This window comes from Tachysurus fulvidraco, chromosome 6, assembly GCF_022655615.1.
Source record: "Tachysurus fulvidraco isolate hzauxx_2018 chromosome 6, HZAU_PFXX_2.0, whole genome shotgun sequence".
Classification (NCBI taxonomy): domain Eukaryota; kingdom Metazoa; phylum Chordata; class Actinopteri; order Siluriformes; family Bagridae; genus Tachysurus; species Tachysurus fulvidraco.
This window is the reverse complement of record NC_062523.1, coordinates 14,531,276-14,548,086: the sequence shown is the minus strand read 5'-3', so window position 1 is coordinate 14,548,086 and position 16,811 is coordinate 14,531,276. Positions and strand designations below refer to the sequence as shown.

At 38.1% G+C, this 16,811-nt stretch overlaps 1 protein-coding gene and 1 long non-coding RNA gene across 2 annotated transcripts in view; both read left to right on the top strand.

Moving 5' to 3' along the window:
• The first annotated feature begins 1,401 nt into the window (after positions 1–1,401).
• Positions 1,402–3,139, top strand: LOC113654552. The gene is made up of 3 exons (XR_003443419.2): positions 1,402–1,898; positions 2,246–2,316; positions 2,795–3,139. It is a non-coding gene; the product is annotated as an uncharacterized LOC113654552 (long non-coding RNA).
• A 1,828-nt stretch (positions 3,140–4,967) lies between these two features.
• agps (alkylglycerone phosphate synthase) overlaps positions 4,968–16,811 on the top strand; it is a 34,860-nt gene continuing 23,016 nt past the window's right edge. The window contains exons 1-7 of the mRNA XM_027164463.2: positions 4,968–5,197; positions 10,603–10,692; positions 13,324–13,414; positions 13,498–13,618; positions 13,805–13,879; positions 15,944–16,015; positions 16,136–16,215. Coding sequence (XP_027020264.1) covers positions 5,019–5,197; positions 10,603–10,692; positions 13,324–13,414; positions 13,498–13,618; positions 13,805–13,879; positions 15,944–16,015; positions 16,136–16,215 — 708 coding nt within the window. The 5' untranslated portion in view covers positions 4,968–5,018. The remainder of the gene's footprint in view (positions 5,198–10,602; positions 10,693–13,323; positions 13,415–13,497; positions 13,619–13,804; positions 13,880–15,943; positions 16,016–16,135; positions 16,216–16,811) is intronic.

Genomic DNA, 16,811 nt, shown 5'->3' with positions numbered 1-16,811 from the left:
TAGGTAGAAATCTTTTTAATTCTTAAATCTTTGGAAATGCATCCAAATCCCCAGCTCTTTCCATGCAAAACTGAAGAAGTCTACCAGAAATGAAGCAGAAATGAAATAGACATTTTATCAGACATTGTTTTATTGACTGCTCTTAATTTACACTTCAAATATAGGGTTATGTAACAGGAAACACCAGTATAGGGGAGATGGATACGATAAGATGAATTATTGGTAGAACAAGTCTATCATTGCTTTCTGAATTGTACAGCATTTTATCACGATTATCAGCTAAAAACACTTTTACTAGGATCTGAATCAGACCTGTTATAGCAGCGGCAGACAATTCGTTATGGATAGTGGGTTTCACCATGGATGGTGTGCTTCACCATGGATGGTACACTTCATCACTATGGATAGTGCGTTTCACTATGGATGCTGAACTTCACCATGGATAGTGCGCTTTACTATGGATAGTGCGCATCACCATGGATAGTGAGCTGTACTATGGATGGTGCGCTTCACCATGGATGGTGAGCTTCACCATGGATGGTGAGCTTCATTATGAATAGTGCGCTTCACTATGGATGGTGCGCTTCACTATGGATAGTGTATGGATACTGGGGCAAGTGGTGGCCTAATGGTTAGAGAGTCTGACTCGTAATCCTGAGGTTGTGGGTTCGAGTCTCGGGCCGGCCACGACTGAGGTGCCCTTGAGCAAGGCACTGAACACTAAATGGCTGCCCACTGCTCCAGGTGTGTGTTCACGCTGTGTGTGTGCACTTTGGATGGGTCAAATGCAGAGAACGAATTCTGAGTATGGGTCACCGTACTTAGCCGTATGTCACTTCACTTCTCTGCGACGTGATAGCAGGAGATTCCAACTCCAACCAACTCCAAGTAAGCGCCCTGTCTGAGTTGGAAAGGTGCACTGATGGCAAATATTTGCCAAGGGGGCCTTGAAAATCAGGTCCTAACCTGTGTGCTTGTGAAACTCTCCGTTTATCAGCTTGCGACCTCTACTGGCCACCTGCGCGCTTGTCAAATTTTAATTGGGCCCACAATGCCACATACTGAATTTGACTTTTCTTTTCTTTGATTTTTTGTTGTTTTATTCTTATTTTTATGAAGTTTATCGTAAGCTTTTGTGTTTGAGACAGATCCTAAAGGCTCAGCAGTGCGACCCTTAAATGTCCATGTATTTAGTTCGTATTTTTAACCTTCAAGGGTGCATGAAGAAGGTGCATACCTTTAAATCTTTAACCAAAAGTCTAATTAATGGTGCAACTATTGTCTTTAAGGTGTAGCTATGTAATTAATCGTTTAAATTTTGAACTGCATTCAGGTTAGCATGTAACAAGATACATACTACAGGTACAAAAGATGTAGTCTATACGGTACCATACCAGTGACAACAAATTTTGGTTTGTTTGAGAGTGTACAAAAAAGACTGTTGAAGCTCAGTGAGGCAATTTTAATCGTTTCACCAGGTTCACTGACACCTAACTGTGAAGAATTTCACACTCTACCTCCAGTCTACCAACTTAGCCCTGTGCCTGACTGAAAACTACACCAAGAACGAAACTTTTTTCTTTTCCCCCTCTCTGTCTGAAGCGCGTCCGTGATTGCGCGCTCACGATTGGCAGCTCCACGTCGACATTCTTCCAGCTGTGTGCGCGACGCAGAAAGACACGGCGGCGATGAGGCGCCTGAGCGAGCACTTGGTCCGAGCGAAAATTAAGTAAATAAATAAAAGAATAAATAAATGATTATCATCGAATAAAAACTTCTGCAGTGGACATTTAGTCCTGGTTGCCATATTTAAAAATGGTGCTTTCCCTTTTGGCTTTGCATTTTGTGCATTTAACCTCATGCATGAAGTGCTGAGTAGCAGCTGTGAACTCCAGCAGGTATGTTCAACATTTTTTTCCTCTCTTCTGCTGAAAGTGAGGGACATGCACTCTCTCTTCTGGTGCACCCATAATGGTCACTATCCAGCTTTGTTTTAGTTTGTGCTTTATTTCGGCGACACTAACTCACTAACTTGTGCGCAGATGTCATTCTCGTCAACTGCACGTCTTTAGTCAGTAGTTCTGTTTGCAGTTTCTGTGCATTTTTAAGGGTTTAATATTTAGATTTGAACAGTTACCCATTCTGTTTAGAATAGTTAAGCGTTAACTGTGTTGGAACTGCAAACCATTCCAGGATTAACCAGTAATTTGATTTTCATCATACTGTATACTGGGCTTATCCACAGCTCCAAATAGACACGTCAGCTGTTTTACCTATCCCCCACTATGACCGTTCACTTCACAACCTTGAAACAAGGTAAGGCTGGGGTTTGCATGTAAACCTGAACCATTCTCGTGTCTTGTCAAAGACTAATTTCCTACTACTGTTTATTTTGACACATTAAAAAACGTTGCATTTATGTAAACTATGCCATATGTGCAGCTGTATATACAGTGTGTGTGTGTGTGTGTGTGTGTTCGGGAGGGGGGTGAGAGGGGTAATGAACCTAACAGTTCAACTGTGTGCATTTTTAACATCTTTTAAATTCCCTTTACTACTGTTATAAGCCTCTTACCATCATAAAGGCCTCTCTCAACTCCTGCTCAGCCATATTTTACTTTCAAGTACTATTCTATTGATTATTAAGAGTATGGTTATTTCAATTTCTTTGTATTGTGTTCTTTACTGTGTTGAATAAGTGCATGATCATTATTATGTACAAAAAAAATGTTACATGCCGATTGAATGAGTTAAAGAATTATTACATGTGCTTTTACCCCTCTGATTCTGACAGTTGGAAGACGAGAAGTCCTATAGGAGAAGAGGATTAGCGAGCTCTTCTGTGGCTTTCCAAGTAAAGTTCTGTGATACACTCTGGCTCTAATTGTTTGCAGTCAGTGCATTACAGAACTTTGTTTTGGGAGTTTAATGCTCTTGCCTAGAGGAAACAAATATTACATGTCGAAGGAAAGAATAACAACCACACAAGCCCCCTGATGGTGCTTGGCTTTGTCTCTTCTTTAATCATACAAAAATGAAGTTGTCTCACTTAGTTTTTATTGTTAATATATTGTTAGCATTATTCTTACCATATGCATTGTAATACTGACCTAAAATAAAGAGCAACCTTTTTTGACACACAAGGAGATGCGCCTCAGATTTATTTCATACTCATTAATTTTCTTGATCTTCTAATGAACATAGACACTGACTGTGGGAGAGTTTATAACACACTACTCTGTGTGCAATGAACCATTATGTAGTCTTGCAGCATTTAAAAGTCACTGTGTAGTCTTTGTGATTAGTTGTTATACATCCAGGCCCACAGGAGGCATGCTACAATGATAGTGACTTTTTATGCTGTTTTTAACGCAAAATGCTTAAGGTTGAAGGGGTTGGAATAGTAATAGATACTGTTCCAGTGTGAAACAGCAGCTTCTGCTCAGACCTAGACATACCTGGCTTTCTGTCAAGTATACTGTTCAGAAGGGCCCAGGTAACAAGAGTAGATGGAGCTCGCCACCCCTGCATGGTTTAACATATTCAACCCAAACGGCACTTCCTGCAAACCCCCACTGAACTGAAATCTAATATAAGTAAAAGAAATTGTACTACATAGAGAAGACAGCGGCCATTCTTGTTAGACCCATGTACTTACTAAGCACGTTTGTTGTCTCTGCCAGAATGCCGATTATTTCCCTTTCTTTATGATATTCCCTCATTAACAAATTAAATATATAATTTTGTTAATAAGAAAATAAGCTTTGCATACTTTTCTCATTCTGGAAGTTTTTCTTTCCAATTTTTAGGCCATTCTGTATACATCATATGGAAAAGCTTAAATATGTGTTTAGCATCAGACCACATGTCTGCAGCACATATGGGAGTTTACTGTCATTCTTGTGCAGAGTTAAAAGTTTTTCTGTATTAAACACCAAATGTGCCGTTGAATGATTTCTCAAAAACCTCCTGCTTTAGATTTAGTACAAATATTTGATGGTAAGTACAAATATAAAAAGATGCCTAGTTTAAAAATATTTATGATTCTTCGGTGATGCTAGCCACAGTCTGTTGTCCCATCCAGCATTTAATCCTTCCTCACACCCAAAGTTCCTAAGATCCTTTGCACCAGATCCTTTGAAACCCAGACCATAATAAAGTGCTGACTGAAAATAGATCTGAAAAAAGATCTGAGAGCTGTAATATAAATAAAACATATGATGCTAGGAATTTATGGCCTTCTGGAATTTGAATGTAGTTTCAGTGTTTTGGGCATGTTTGCATAAATTCAGATACAAGTAGCAAACATCAAGATCATGTTCTTCCACTACCCCATACCTTCAATGAAATCCAGGCATCCAACATACAATCACAACATAGAAATGAAACCAAACTCTCTTTTCTCAGTGAACATAAAGAATGGTGCCAAATATGTAAACTACTGGAGAAAGAACTAAATGAGGTTTACTAGCATAATTTAAAAAAAGAAATGAATTTAAATAGCCTGACAGTAGGCCTAAGTCAGAGTGAATGATCTGTTTGTCTTCCTAATAACTGTAATTAACCCAACACTCAATGATAAGATTCTCATCTGATGCTTAATGACAAAGTGGCATAAACACCATACACTTACCTTCTATTGGTATTTTCTTCTTGTCTGTTAGCTATTCCTGAAATTTTCAAGTTATTTGTCCTTTTTAAAAAACAATGTATTCCTCCAAAAGAAGCTCACACCGTACTTTATATCGGTGATTATAAATCATGACATTAAAAGATTTTACTAATATGTGTGCTTAAAGAGGTGGGCTCGCTATCAAAGCGGCTGCATAACAAACGGCTCCTGGATTATAAGTAGTCCACTCGTTTTAGTGTACACGCTGTTTGTCTCATCGCCTGTGTAGTGCACTTGTGTAGGGAGCAGCCACGTGATTGGGATTCTACCTCTCCGTCTTACCCGTCTAGGAGCGGGCTGACCTCTGACAGTACACCGCTTTCCGGCTCGCAAATACGGAAGCAGCATGGCGTCAAACACCGACATCTCCGAGCGCCAAAGAAGTGCACGGCAAAGACTGAGAATTATAGCCGGCCATTTGCAGCAAAGTGAGGGAAATGAACACACGGTGTTATCCGCACAAGACTGTAAAGCCGAGACTCCAAGGTCCAGCGCTGTTAAAGTGACCGCGGTCCCGAAAAGAAGGTAAGCATTGAGGATGCGGAGCAGAGTGAGCGCTCCTAATGCTGTTAGCCTAGCTACAGGAGCTAACGTCTACTCTACATGACATTTACACCTTAATCAGCCCTTTTGTTTTCACACAGCTGCATTGCTTTTGGTAGACATGTTTTTCTAAAAAGAAAAAAAAAACAATTATGCTTTGTGCAGAATGGAAAAAGTAGTTTGTTTAACAATGTTATTGACACGTGTTGTAACTTTAGGTGTGTTTATCAATATGACTTGGGGTGTAAATAGGAAACAGTAACAGTAGAGATGTGTTCAGTGAGCAGAATACAGAGCTGCTGTCTCCAAACAACGTGTTCATTCATGCTGTAAAGTGGGTGCGGTGGAGACACAGCTCTATGTCTCGTATATGCCAACACTAATCCTCTCTCTCACTCCACTACAGGAAAGAAGGAACAACCTTTTAACTCCACGCCCTTCCTTAAACCTGTTGCATTTTAAACCAGGGCTGCACAATATATCCTGCTGCTGAAGCCTTACTGTACTAAACTGTAGTGTTGTTGTGATACAGTAATGAAAGAAAGACCTTAAGGGATATGGCATTTAACCCATTTTCTTTTATAATATATTTTATTTGTGAAAACATTTTGCAACCACGGTCATCAGATATTATTTTTGTCTATATCTTGCAGGTTATCATTGAATGGGTCTTAACTGAGTGGTTAAATTATTCCAAATATGTCATTATATAGGAAATGTGATTAAACACTTGTGCAATGTAACAGTTTTGTCCTAAGGGCTTTATTTAAATAACTGCACTTGGCTGGTTAGAGTTTTTTTTATAAAACTTTACATAAACCAGAGGTGTGTAAGGGAGGTGATGTTCCCCTGCGCTCCTGCAGTTTAAGGCCTGGCCTTAAAACCTGGCTTTCTGTTTAATTTAGAAAAAATACCACAAAACAAAACTGCACAAATATCACCACTACATTTGACTAAAACTAATATTAGCCCTTGGGATTGTTCCTTTGTCTGTATAATGTAATAGTGTGTGTAACTTCTATTAACAGAATTTCGTCATCAGTAGTTTGGACAGATTCTCACATCTGATTGGTTAAGGGATGTGGTGGTCTGACTTGAGCTTCCACAAAAGGAATGTTTGATTCTGCTGCTTTAAATCTGTAGTGACATCTAGTGTCAGACACTTACAATCCGTGCTCATTCCTACCAAGCTTTCTCTGGATTCTTGAGCTTCATGGCAGACCCAGTGAATAAGCCTGTTCAGCAAACATGCCAGTGTCTTGCAGCAGAGGAATTCAAGAGAAAACATGCTTCCATTCCTATTTTAGGAATGCTCATTAATAGCATTGTAGACTAGTACCTCTTTTTTATGGTAAAGAAGTGCTTATGGGGAACTAATGAAATTGTAGGGTATGTATATTTGCTTTCATTTTAAAGATTAGTACAAAAGACTTAATAGCACACCAGAGTGGTTTCTGTGTGCTTAATGGGCAACTGAAGAAAGATAAATCCAGCAAAGCTACAGTTACTCTGTTCCAGCTTGAGTTTTCAAGATTTACTCTGATTAGTTTATGGTATTACTTGAGGAATGTTTACTTGGGAAGACATTTTTCACATTTTAGACCAGAATGCTGTGCATGCCCAGAACAACAGGTTATAATACTCATCCTGAGTGTTGATGCTAAATGACTGATGGTACAAGCCTTAAGAGGTTTGAAAGACACTTGTCTTTGGCCTAGAAATATACCCCTGAGGGAATCTAGGTCAGAAATGTATTATATAATGTGTTAAATAGAGCATGCATGGCGGTGGGGGTGACATTCTCCATATATAAGAAAAATCTTACAATATATTACTATAGTAGTAGTTTGTGGATTGTTAAATGATTTTAGTGATATTTATTGTTACAACCTTACAGGCCATTTTCTGTAAAAAGCCACTGTATTGTTACGGTGAAATACAAATGATATTTTAATAATTTGAACGATAGGCTAATTTGTTTATAAAATCTTTCTGATATTTAAATTTGTTAATGCAGTAAATATTTTGCAGTTAAATGTTAGCCCTTAGAATTCAATAACATTATATTTTTATCGCAGTTGAAAATGTCTTGCACAAATTCCTTCTGTTTGTTATCCTAGACTCGGTTAGAATATTATGAATATATGCATGAATATATTATGTGCTAGCTCCTTTTAACACCTTTTCACTTCTTTTCATGGCTTCAAATAGACAGGTGTATTTATGGATATTTATATATTTTTTCTTATGGAGAAAAATATTCTGCATAAAATATATAGTTTTACTCTAAATATAATTTTACTCCAACATAGATCTTATGTCCTAAAGTTAAAGCCTAGAAATACGCTCTCTTCTGCTAAGGGGACTTTCTTCATTGTCTTTTCAGTTTTGTGATTAATACACTGCCTTCTTTAGACCCTATAGAGATTATAAACTAAAGGCCAGAACAATTCTAATATTTTTTATCTTGTTTTAATTGGCTGCTTCATGTAGATGAAATACTCCAATGAAGGTTGACTTGTTTTGGCATTCCTGTCATGAAAGGTGAAAGATCACAAACGGCTCATGGGATCCAATCGCAAAAATACAAGAAATGTTAGTTAGCTTGAAAACATACAGCCCCCTCTGAAACTATTGGAAAGGCAAGGCCAAGTCTTTTGGGATACAATACAACAATTTGGAATGACATAAAAAGGAACGAAAGCCACAGGGCAGGGTGAAGTCTTTGAGAGAAGAAATATAAAGGCTAAGGAAAGTAATGGAAACGATACAATCAGGGGTCAATCACAGTGTCATGGCTTGGGCTTGCATGGCTGCTTCTGGAAGAGACTCACTAATCTGTATTAATGATGTAACTCTATATTGATGCTAGCAGCAGAATGAATCTGGTCTACAGGAACATCCTGTTTGACAATGTACAGAAAAAGATCCTATCTAATTGGGAGTAACTTTATCACACAGCAAGATACCGCCTCAAAACACACTCCCAACAACACAAATGACTTCACCGGGTGGAAAAAATGAAAGGTTTCACACGGGCCAAGACAACACAGATGAGTTTGCAATTCACCTACTGAAGAAGAGCCTGAAGGGAGAAACACATAAAATAAACAACAACTGAAAAAATCTGTGGTACACACCTGGAAAAACATCTCAAAATAATGGTTTACTAGGTGGCCAGCTTGATGCAGTTATTGCAGGCAAGGAATATGTAAGCATATATTGAGTGTTATTCACGTTTCAAGTTAAGACTCCTCTGTTCCAGTATATTTGGCTGGTTTGTCACCAGAAATACCATGTTTTAAATGGTTTAACACATCTAGATCTACATATTAGGGAATGAAAGTCTGTTCTGTTGTCTCATTCATGTGTTGAGAACAAACCCAAATGTCTTCAGTGTAGACCAAAGCAAAATATTGGCCTTGCTGTACTTTGGTTCTTCTTAATACTTTTGGAGGGGACCGTTATACACAAAACATTGTGCTCGAATTATGTTTTGGTGTTCCACTGTAATTTGTTGAAAAGTGCTTTTCGTACTGTCAGGTTTTGACCTGAATTAACAATAAAGGATGGAAGTGAAGTTTCTAAAATACCATTAACCTCCTTATTGACTGTGAGATAAAAGGACTATGGAATTTTTAACTGATCTTACAAACTGATTTATTGAACATTTTGCTGCTATTCTATCTCCCTGTCCTTCATAAATGTAACTTGTGTGTTTGTCAGCAGTCTGTATACAAATCCAAACAACAAGAATCAGTGACTTTTAGTCTTATTTTGAAGAATGGCTATGCTTATTATAACTGCCTACATATTGACCTAACAATAGCCGATGTTTGCAAACATATTTCTCATATAAGTTCTTGAGTATATAATAGTAAATATAGCCATTTTTGTTTTTACCCACTCATGTAGTTGAGCAACAGTCAGTGTCTTATAATTCTAACTGTAAACTTAGCTGTAAAATAGATAGCGATGCATCCATTACTGCCTACTTTAAAGACTACTGTGAAAATATAATCCAAGACTGTTTACTTATTTGGTTTTAGGTGACTATTTCATCAAGGATTCCTCAGCGTAGATGTGTGTTGTGAGTAGTTGTCAGTAGAGTGCTGACTTTGTTCTGTTAATCCGGTGTTTGTTAGGCTGTCTGGGTTCTGTAGGCTGCTGCAGCCTGGTGCAGACAGGGCCAATGGACATTAGTGCTTCATCTCTGTCACCTCTCCTCTGTTATTTACCTTCATCCAGCATGGCCTGCGTTCATCACTATTCATATACCTGTCACCCCACATGCAGCATATGAGTTATGGCATTGGAGCACAGATAAAATCAGGAGTTATGCTGGTTATTTATTCTGCTCTCTGACTCGTGTCCATTCAGACTTAACTGATTTAACACACGTACACCTTTCTGTGTCTCTGTCTCTTTCTGGATGGATGAATTACTCATGAAGCTAGGTGTAGCTACATAAAAAAAAAAAAAAACACTTACAAGTAAAAAATCCAGTTTTAAGGTTAACTTTAAATTTCCATCTCTGTCTTTAGACAGTTTTGTGATAGTTTAGATATTAATACTTGCAAATCTCACCTGATGTGTTCTGATCAAGCAGGAGGAGGTAGTATAGGACAATAATAACAGCAGACTTATAAAGGTGAACATGGTTGTGATATCCTTTACATTCCATTACCTTCTGGGTGACTGTTTAACGGGATTTGTTGTCTGTTTAATAAGCAGTTTGTTTGCACTATTTTAGCATCAGGGTTATGGTGACATTTCTGGGGAAACCCCTCTTGAAATAGATCTGTGCTCTTGAAATAGATCCAGAAGCTCTGTCTGAATGTGCGTGCAGCTAAACCTGGCAAGGAAACACTTTCAAAATTAGATCATTATTACATTTAGAGTTGGCTTGACCTGAACGCCTGACTCACTTGTGTGGATTTGTACACTAAATATAAGCGTGTCACATGTTCAGAATTTTGAGTTGAGGTCATTCTTTTCAAAAGCACGATGTGAGAAAATCAGAAATCAGGTAGTTGTCTATAAACCAAAATACTTTTGATCTGCCCAGTTATTAATGGCATGAAACAGATTTTTATCAGCACAAACTTTGGGCTTACTTTGTAAGATGGACCCATAAAAATCTTTACAAGCACATTTAAAGAACAAATATGTGTATAGACTTTGCATGTATAAAATCTTCTTCTTTTGGTCATTTATTACACTGTATCTGTTACATTGCATTGTTTAAATTGATTGGTAGATATGTTTCTGCCATGAAATCAGCCTATGAAGCTGATATGGCAGTAAACACCAATATAAACAAACGAACCAGATTTTATAAGGCAAACAAATCAACTGATAAAATGATGTGTCTCTCTCTCTCTCAGGCAAGAAATACTGAAGTGGAATGGCTGGGGTTACAGCGATTCACGTTTTTTCTTTAACAAGAAAGGCCAGGCTGAGTTTACAGGCAAAAGGTGAGTTTACAAAAGAAACCGTGAGTAAAGATCACATTTTGCACTGACCCATTGGTTCCTAAGGAGCTCTCGGTTGAACTATTATAAACTATTGTAGAAATTACATTATTTGCAGTCCAGTGTCACCCAAATGAGGATGGGTTTCTTCTGAGTCTGGTTCCCCTCAAGGTTTCTTCCTCATATCATCTCAGGGAGTTTTTCCTTGCTGCTGTCGCATCCGGCTTGCACATTATATATATATATATACATACATATATATATATATGTGTGTGTGTGTATATATATATATATATATATATATATAAATTTTTATTTCTCTCTCTTCTGTTTCCATACTTCTCTAAAGCTGCTTTGAGACAATGGCAATTGTTAAAAGCACTATACAAATAAAGAGAATTTTTAAATTGAATTGAAATAATACTTGCACCTTCTAGTTAAAACAAAAGTACAGAGATGAGAAATGCATCTTAGCTTGTAGTTTTATGCTGCTGTTCTTTAGACAATACAGCAGTAGCACTATCAGATTGTGGAATTCTTTTATTTAACAATTATGGAGAATTTTTCTCCACTGCCTCAATAAATAAATTCTGTATTGCAGCAAATTTACACATGAAAAATTCACACAGTGAATTCCGATTCCCAAATTGGTTCCTGTTCCCTGTACATGCAGACTACACAGTGTGTAAGATATTGGGCTTGTAGAATCAATAATATGCATTGTAGGGAAAATAGAATTTGTGTTTGAAGCACAAGGAAAACCTTTGCAATTTAACTAATAAATTGTAGCTTAATATCACTTCTTAATATAAACAAATATGTATTTTTTAACATATCTTAAGAAAGCATTGATAGTATAAATTAAATGACTACAAACTAGAACATGGGATATTCAACATCAAATGTAGAACATCAGGGGAAATGAAATTACATTTTTAACGATTAACTACAATAGATAATTATGCAAGTAAAAGACACAATGTGGAATATTAACATGTATTAAGAATTCAATTAATAAAGGCATTGTTGCACACTGAAGTAACATTTAATCGAATTGTGAAGGTCTTCAAAGATTCCAACCCCTTGTATACATAATACGACAGGGACATATAAGTTGACAGCAAACAAAAAAAACTTCCTTTAATATGAGCATCTCAGTGTCCTTGTATAAATGGAGTGAGCACCACCAACCACACTTCTGTGTTTCAGCAGTGCACACAAACACACACACACACACACACACACATTCATTGCTCAGGGTCTGTGCTCAGGCCAGAGTGGTGTGCTAATGCCATCTAGTGTTAGCTGTGCTTTGCTCAGTGATGATAGAGGAGGATGAGAGAAGGAGAATTTATATAGATAGATATAATTTGGCTATGGATGCCAAAATTTAAAATCAGTTTTAGTTCTCTTTATACACCACAGAACATAATTATAGTAATTTAACATTATTATACTGTTTTATACTGGCAATTGTTCATTTCCAATTACATTTTCTTAATTCTATACAAATTTAGCATATCCAAAAGACTGTCTTGGAGTGATTCCATAGATCAATCCTACGGCAAGCTTTTTTTTCAGTTCCCAACTCGCAACTATAGATCTTTTCTGAAATAGATTCCTGTGTTCTGTTTGATATGCAAAAATGGAAGATATATGAATCTTGTATAAATATATATGCATCTTATATAAATCTTATATAAATATATATGCATATAAATGTTACACTGGAAAGGAAGAATCAAAGAATGTTGGTGCTTTTGGTGACTTGTAATATTTTGTAATCTGGCACATTACATGTAAATACATTACAAAATATATTTTAAACAAATGTGGTATGTATAAATCATATAGTGGCGAGTGGACTATATATTGTGTTTAAAACATTTCTCTGGATGGTGTTCACACACAAGCAACAGCAGTAAGTGAAACATACTATAAGTGGCATAAGCTTGGACACCCTTGGAAAGAAGGGTAAGTTGTCCGGTTTGTTATTTTTGTGGTTTTTGAAGTACAGCCACAGAGAGACTGAAGTAATTAGTAAAGGCTTTGGAGAAGCTTGCAGCGGGGAGACTGAGTGGAGGAGATTCTCATACAGGCAGTGGGATCGATGACTGCCCTCAGCTCCACTTACTGTTCTACCACTTTAATCTGCCCAGAGAAACAAAGCTGCTCACACACCCCGGTTTTATTTCTCTTGATACTGACTTAAGGGAGACAGAGAAAGGGATTACACTAATCCTTGTTCCCTTTCTCTCCTCCCCTGTCCTTCTTGCCCTCTCTGACAGCATTTCCATTAGCATGTGTGTGAGTTTATGCTCTGCTGGACAAACGCTCTGGTCAGTGCTTAGGAGTGACTCAGTCTTAGTCTTAAACTTGGCTTAGGAAGACAACACCTATATTAAATCATGTACCCAATTGCCTTACTTTTTTAAATGACTATTAAACATCCCACTGTTATTCTTTAGTCTCAGTGTTAGTATTTTGTTATATTCATTTTAACTTGAACGTTGATTGTGGGATCCAGAGCAGATTTTTTTAGTGAAACATTTTATTTGGTATGGCTTAAGCTGTAATTTTGCAGCAGTCTGAACTGAAATACTGTTATTGATGTGTCTTGGTGATTTCTTGTAGGTATCGGTTAAGTGGTCTCCTTCTACCCAGCCTGAAGGACTGGTTTGAGGGTACATTTGGTGCCAACCTACAACATAAAACCCCAGCTACGGTAAGTTTGCACCTCACTGACTTGGTACTGGTAAGAAGTGTGTGTAGGCATGTGGACACACACAACTCTTTTTCCTGTCTCAGGCCAGTCTGAATGTGAGTGCTCTCCCACCCCCGAACCTGAGCGAGCTGTTTGTGGAGGAGCTGAAGGCTGCCGGTGTGGTCCTGTCAACTGACCCAGAGGACAGAGTGTTCCGCTCTCATGGTAATGAATGAAAATACCTCACCCGGTTCTTTTGCATGGCACCCACATGAAAAATGTTTAAACTAAATCAGAGAAGCTGAATAGGGATAGAAATGTTTGCTTCTATTTTAGTGTGTCCTGTGTTAAGTCCTGTCTTGATTCTTTCTGTTGTGCAGTGATGTAACAGGGCTCTACGTCTCCATACAGGTCACTGCCTACATGAGATCTTTGCCTTGAGAGAGGGGAGAATTGGAAGAATACCAGACATGGTGGTTTGGCCAAGTGAGTACTTGAAAGATTGTGTATGTTTAAATGCACATGCATTGCAGGGATTTTTATCATGTAGGTGCACGATTGAATTGAAATAAATTTGTGAAACATTAAAATAGAACAAAACAGATTCCCAATTTAATTTGAGTTTAGGTTACTCTGTTGTACAATTTCATAAACAATGACCTTCTAATTGCTTTGCAACTGCTGGAAATAACAGAGAGCCTGATTTTAAATATTTGGTTGTCTTTAACATTTGAAAATATTATGAACTAATATAGCAAATCCTGCAAATCCAATCCTTATTCAGCTCTTTTTTCCCCTTAAATTTCTTAAAGACTCTCACCTCCCACCTTCCACTCCCACATACTTCAGTTAATTAAACCATTAATGATTAAAAGGTAACTTTGCTATAACTTAAAATGAGAGCAGTTTTTCACAGACATTTTCCCAGAACACAATCTCTAGCAGTATATTTAGAGATAATAATTCCCATAATGAAGGAAGCACAGTAATGCACTCTGCTGACAGATGACAGATTTGTGCCAACTCAGCAATTCTCATATAGCCTATAAAGTCTATGAATTTGGGGTCATTACATCTTTTCTTAGTGTAGGCTTCTGCTCCGTTATTGCTTAAGTTCCTAGTCCACGTCAGTATCTTTGTTACAGAAAACCTTTCGATGGGCACTTGAACAGCTTGTTTTTAGCATATTTCAGTCATTTTTTAAAAAGGAGTTTGAACTCTTCTGCTGTCTAGTATAGTTTGCTCCAGCGGTGTGAACACAGCTCATCAGCAGTTTATTAAACTCCTCCAGTATTCACAAGTGTGTTTGTATTTATACTTTTTTTTTTATAGGCTGTAAGATGTTCTGAGCATTTACACTTTGTGTGTATTGGCATCTGCATGGTCAATTGTGTACTGATTTAAGGATAAACCACTGTAATGGTACGGTCTAATTTCTTTTGTCTGTATACTTTATAATTTCATGTTTTACTATGAACAGCACTGAACGTGCCAAGAACGAAAAAGTGTATTTGTTGCTTCATGTCTTTGTGTGTGGTGTACGGTTCGTGTATGCCATGAGCTGCTGCAGGCATGTCATAAAGGGTTAATATCCAGCTCGCTGCATCAGCAGGTAGGCTGCTTGTTAATATTCATGAGTGTGCGCTTTAATGAGACATGTCAGAAGGAAGTTTGACATCGAATAAAATGCTGGCTGTTTGAATTACTGCTCTCAGATTGGTGGATCTATTTCACCAAGGAAATGAGCTCGGCGCTCTAGCTCAGACTTGATTAGTTGAGTCCCACATGGCCAGAAAACAATTCAGCCAGTCATCCGGCTGAACTCATGCAGGAAAAGACCTTCAAGATGTGCTTCTAACAGTCTCTGTACTTTCTAGAACCAGAAGGGTGAGAGAGACTGTTCCTGACCTTTTTTTTTTTTTAAATCTTTGAGCAATGTGTTGCTTATTCTTTTTGCATCTGCAAATCCCAGAATATAAAAGTTAAAAAAAAAAAAGAGATACTGCACTATATATCTGTATCCTGTCCAGCGTTTGGTGTTTCATTTCAGGTAGATGTTCATTTCATTAGAGCTAAAGAGCAAGTCCTTCATTAGGCAGAGTTTCTTGATCTGTGAGCCTGCAGAAAAGCAGAATTGACTGTGCTGTGTCTGCATTTGTGTTCGATAATTGGCTGTACCTTTCTGGATGTCCAGCACTTCTAAAGTTCATGCCTTTCCCATTTATATTCTGTCACTGCAGGCTAGTGGATGTGCAGGAGGGGGAAAAAAGAGGCGTATTCATGCTGTTGGGGCAGTATGGGATGTTCCTTTCTTTCACATATATTTAGGGTGGGCAGGGCTAGAAACTCTTATTGGCTACAGATGGAAAGCGTTGATCCCACCCACAGAGGAGGAGGAGAGAGAACTCTAGCTTTTTCTTTGTCCACCCACTTTGTCTCCAACTTCTCACACAATCAAAAGAAATGTCTCGTTCTGTCCTTTTCATTGATAAAGTCTGGACATGAATGTGCCTCTTTAATAGGCTATCATGTGTGTTGTGCCCTGTACAGGCTGTCACGATGATGTAGTGAAGATTGTGGAGCTGGCCTGCAAGCACAATGTGTGTGTGATACCGTTTGGAGGTGAGCACTCAACCCAGAAAGCAACAGTTACAATCTATTGAACTGACCACTTCCTTTTTTCCTTTGTCCAAATACCGCTGAATAAGTGCACCAAAGTCTTTATGTTTCTGTCTCTGTCAGGTGGTACAAGTGTGTCCAGTGCTCTCGAGTGCCCTCCAGAGGAGACTCGAACCATTGTCTCGCTAGACACCTCTCAGATGGTGGGCAAAAACATACAGTGACCATTCACATACACAATGGCAATTTGAATGTGAACTTAGTATGATTTGAAGCTAATATGAAGCCATGTACAAGCCCAGTGAAAGCTTACATGCTGCATCATATGCTAATACTGATTTATATAACTTTTGAGGCCTACACTCAGCTCTCTCTCTTGCGTTCTTTCCCATCCTCTTTCTCTTTCCCTCTCGCTCTCCCCCCCCCCCCTCTTTTTCTCTGAGCTGATGACCTATGTCATAGGTCATAAGGTCGAGTGGGTGGGACATGAAAGGCAGCGGATGCCAGGGTTGGCTGGTTTATGGGCTCAGCCAGATGATTGATGGCTGAGAGTGGAGCTCATGCTGAGAGTATTCCATATCGTGAGCAACATTTGACCCTGGCAGGGAATTGTGGTATTGGGCCATAAACCAAAGTTAACTTTTTAACCCTGTGACGGCTGCCATCGAAGCATGATTAGAATGTCAAGAGAACTCTATTTTATAAAACAACAATGCCTTCTATTGATTTTTATTATACCTAACATTCAGTTGAGAAAATTCCAGCAGCTCACGCAAACATTCTTTTTACTGTAATAGAA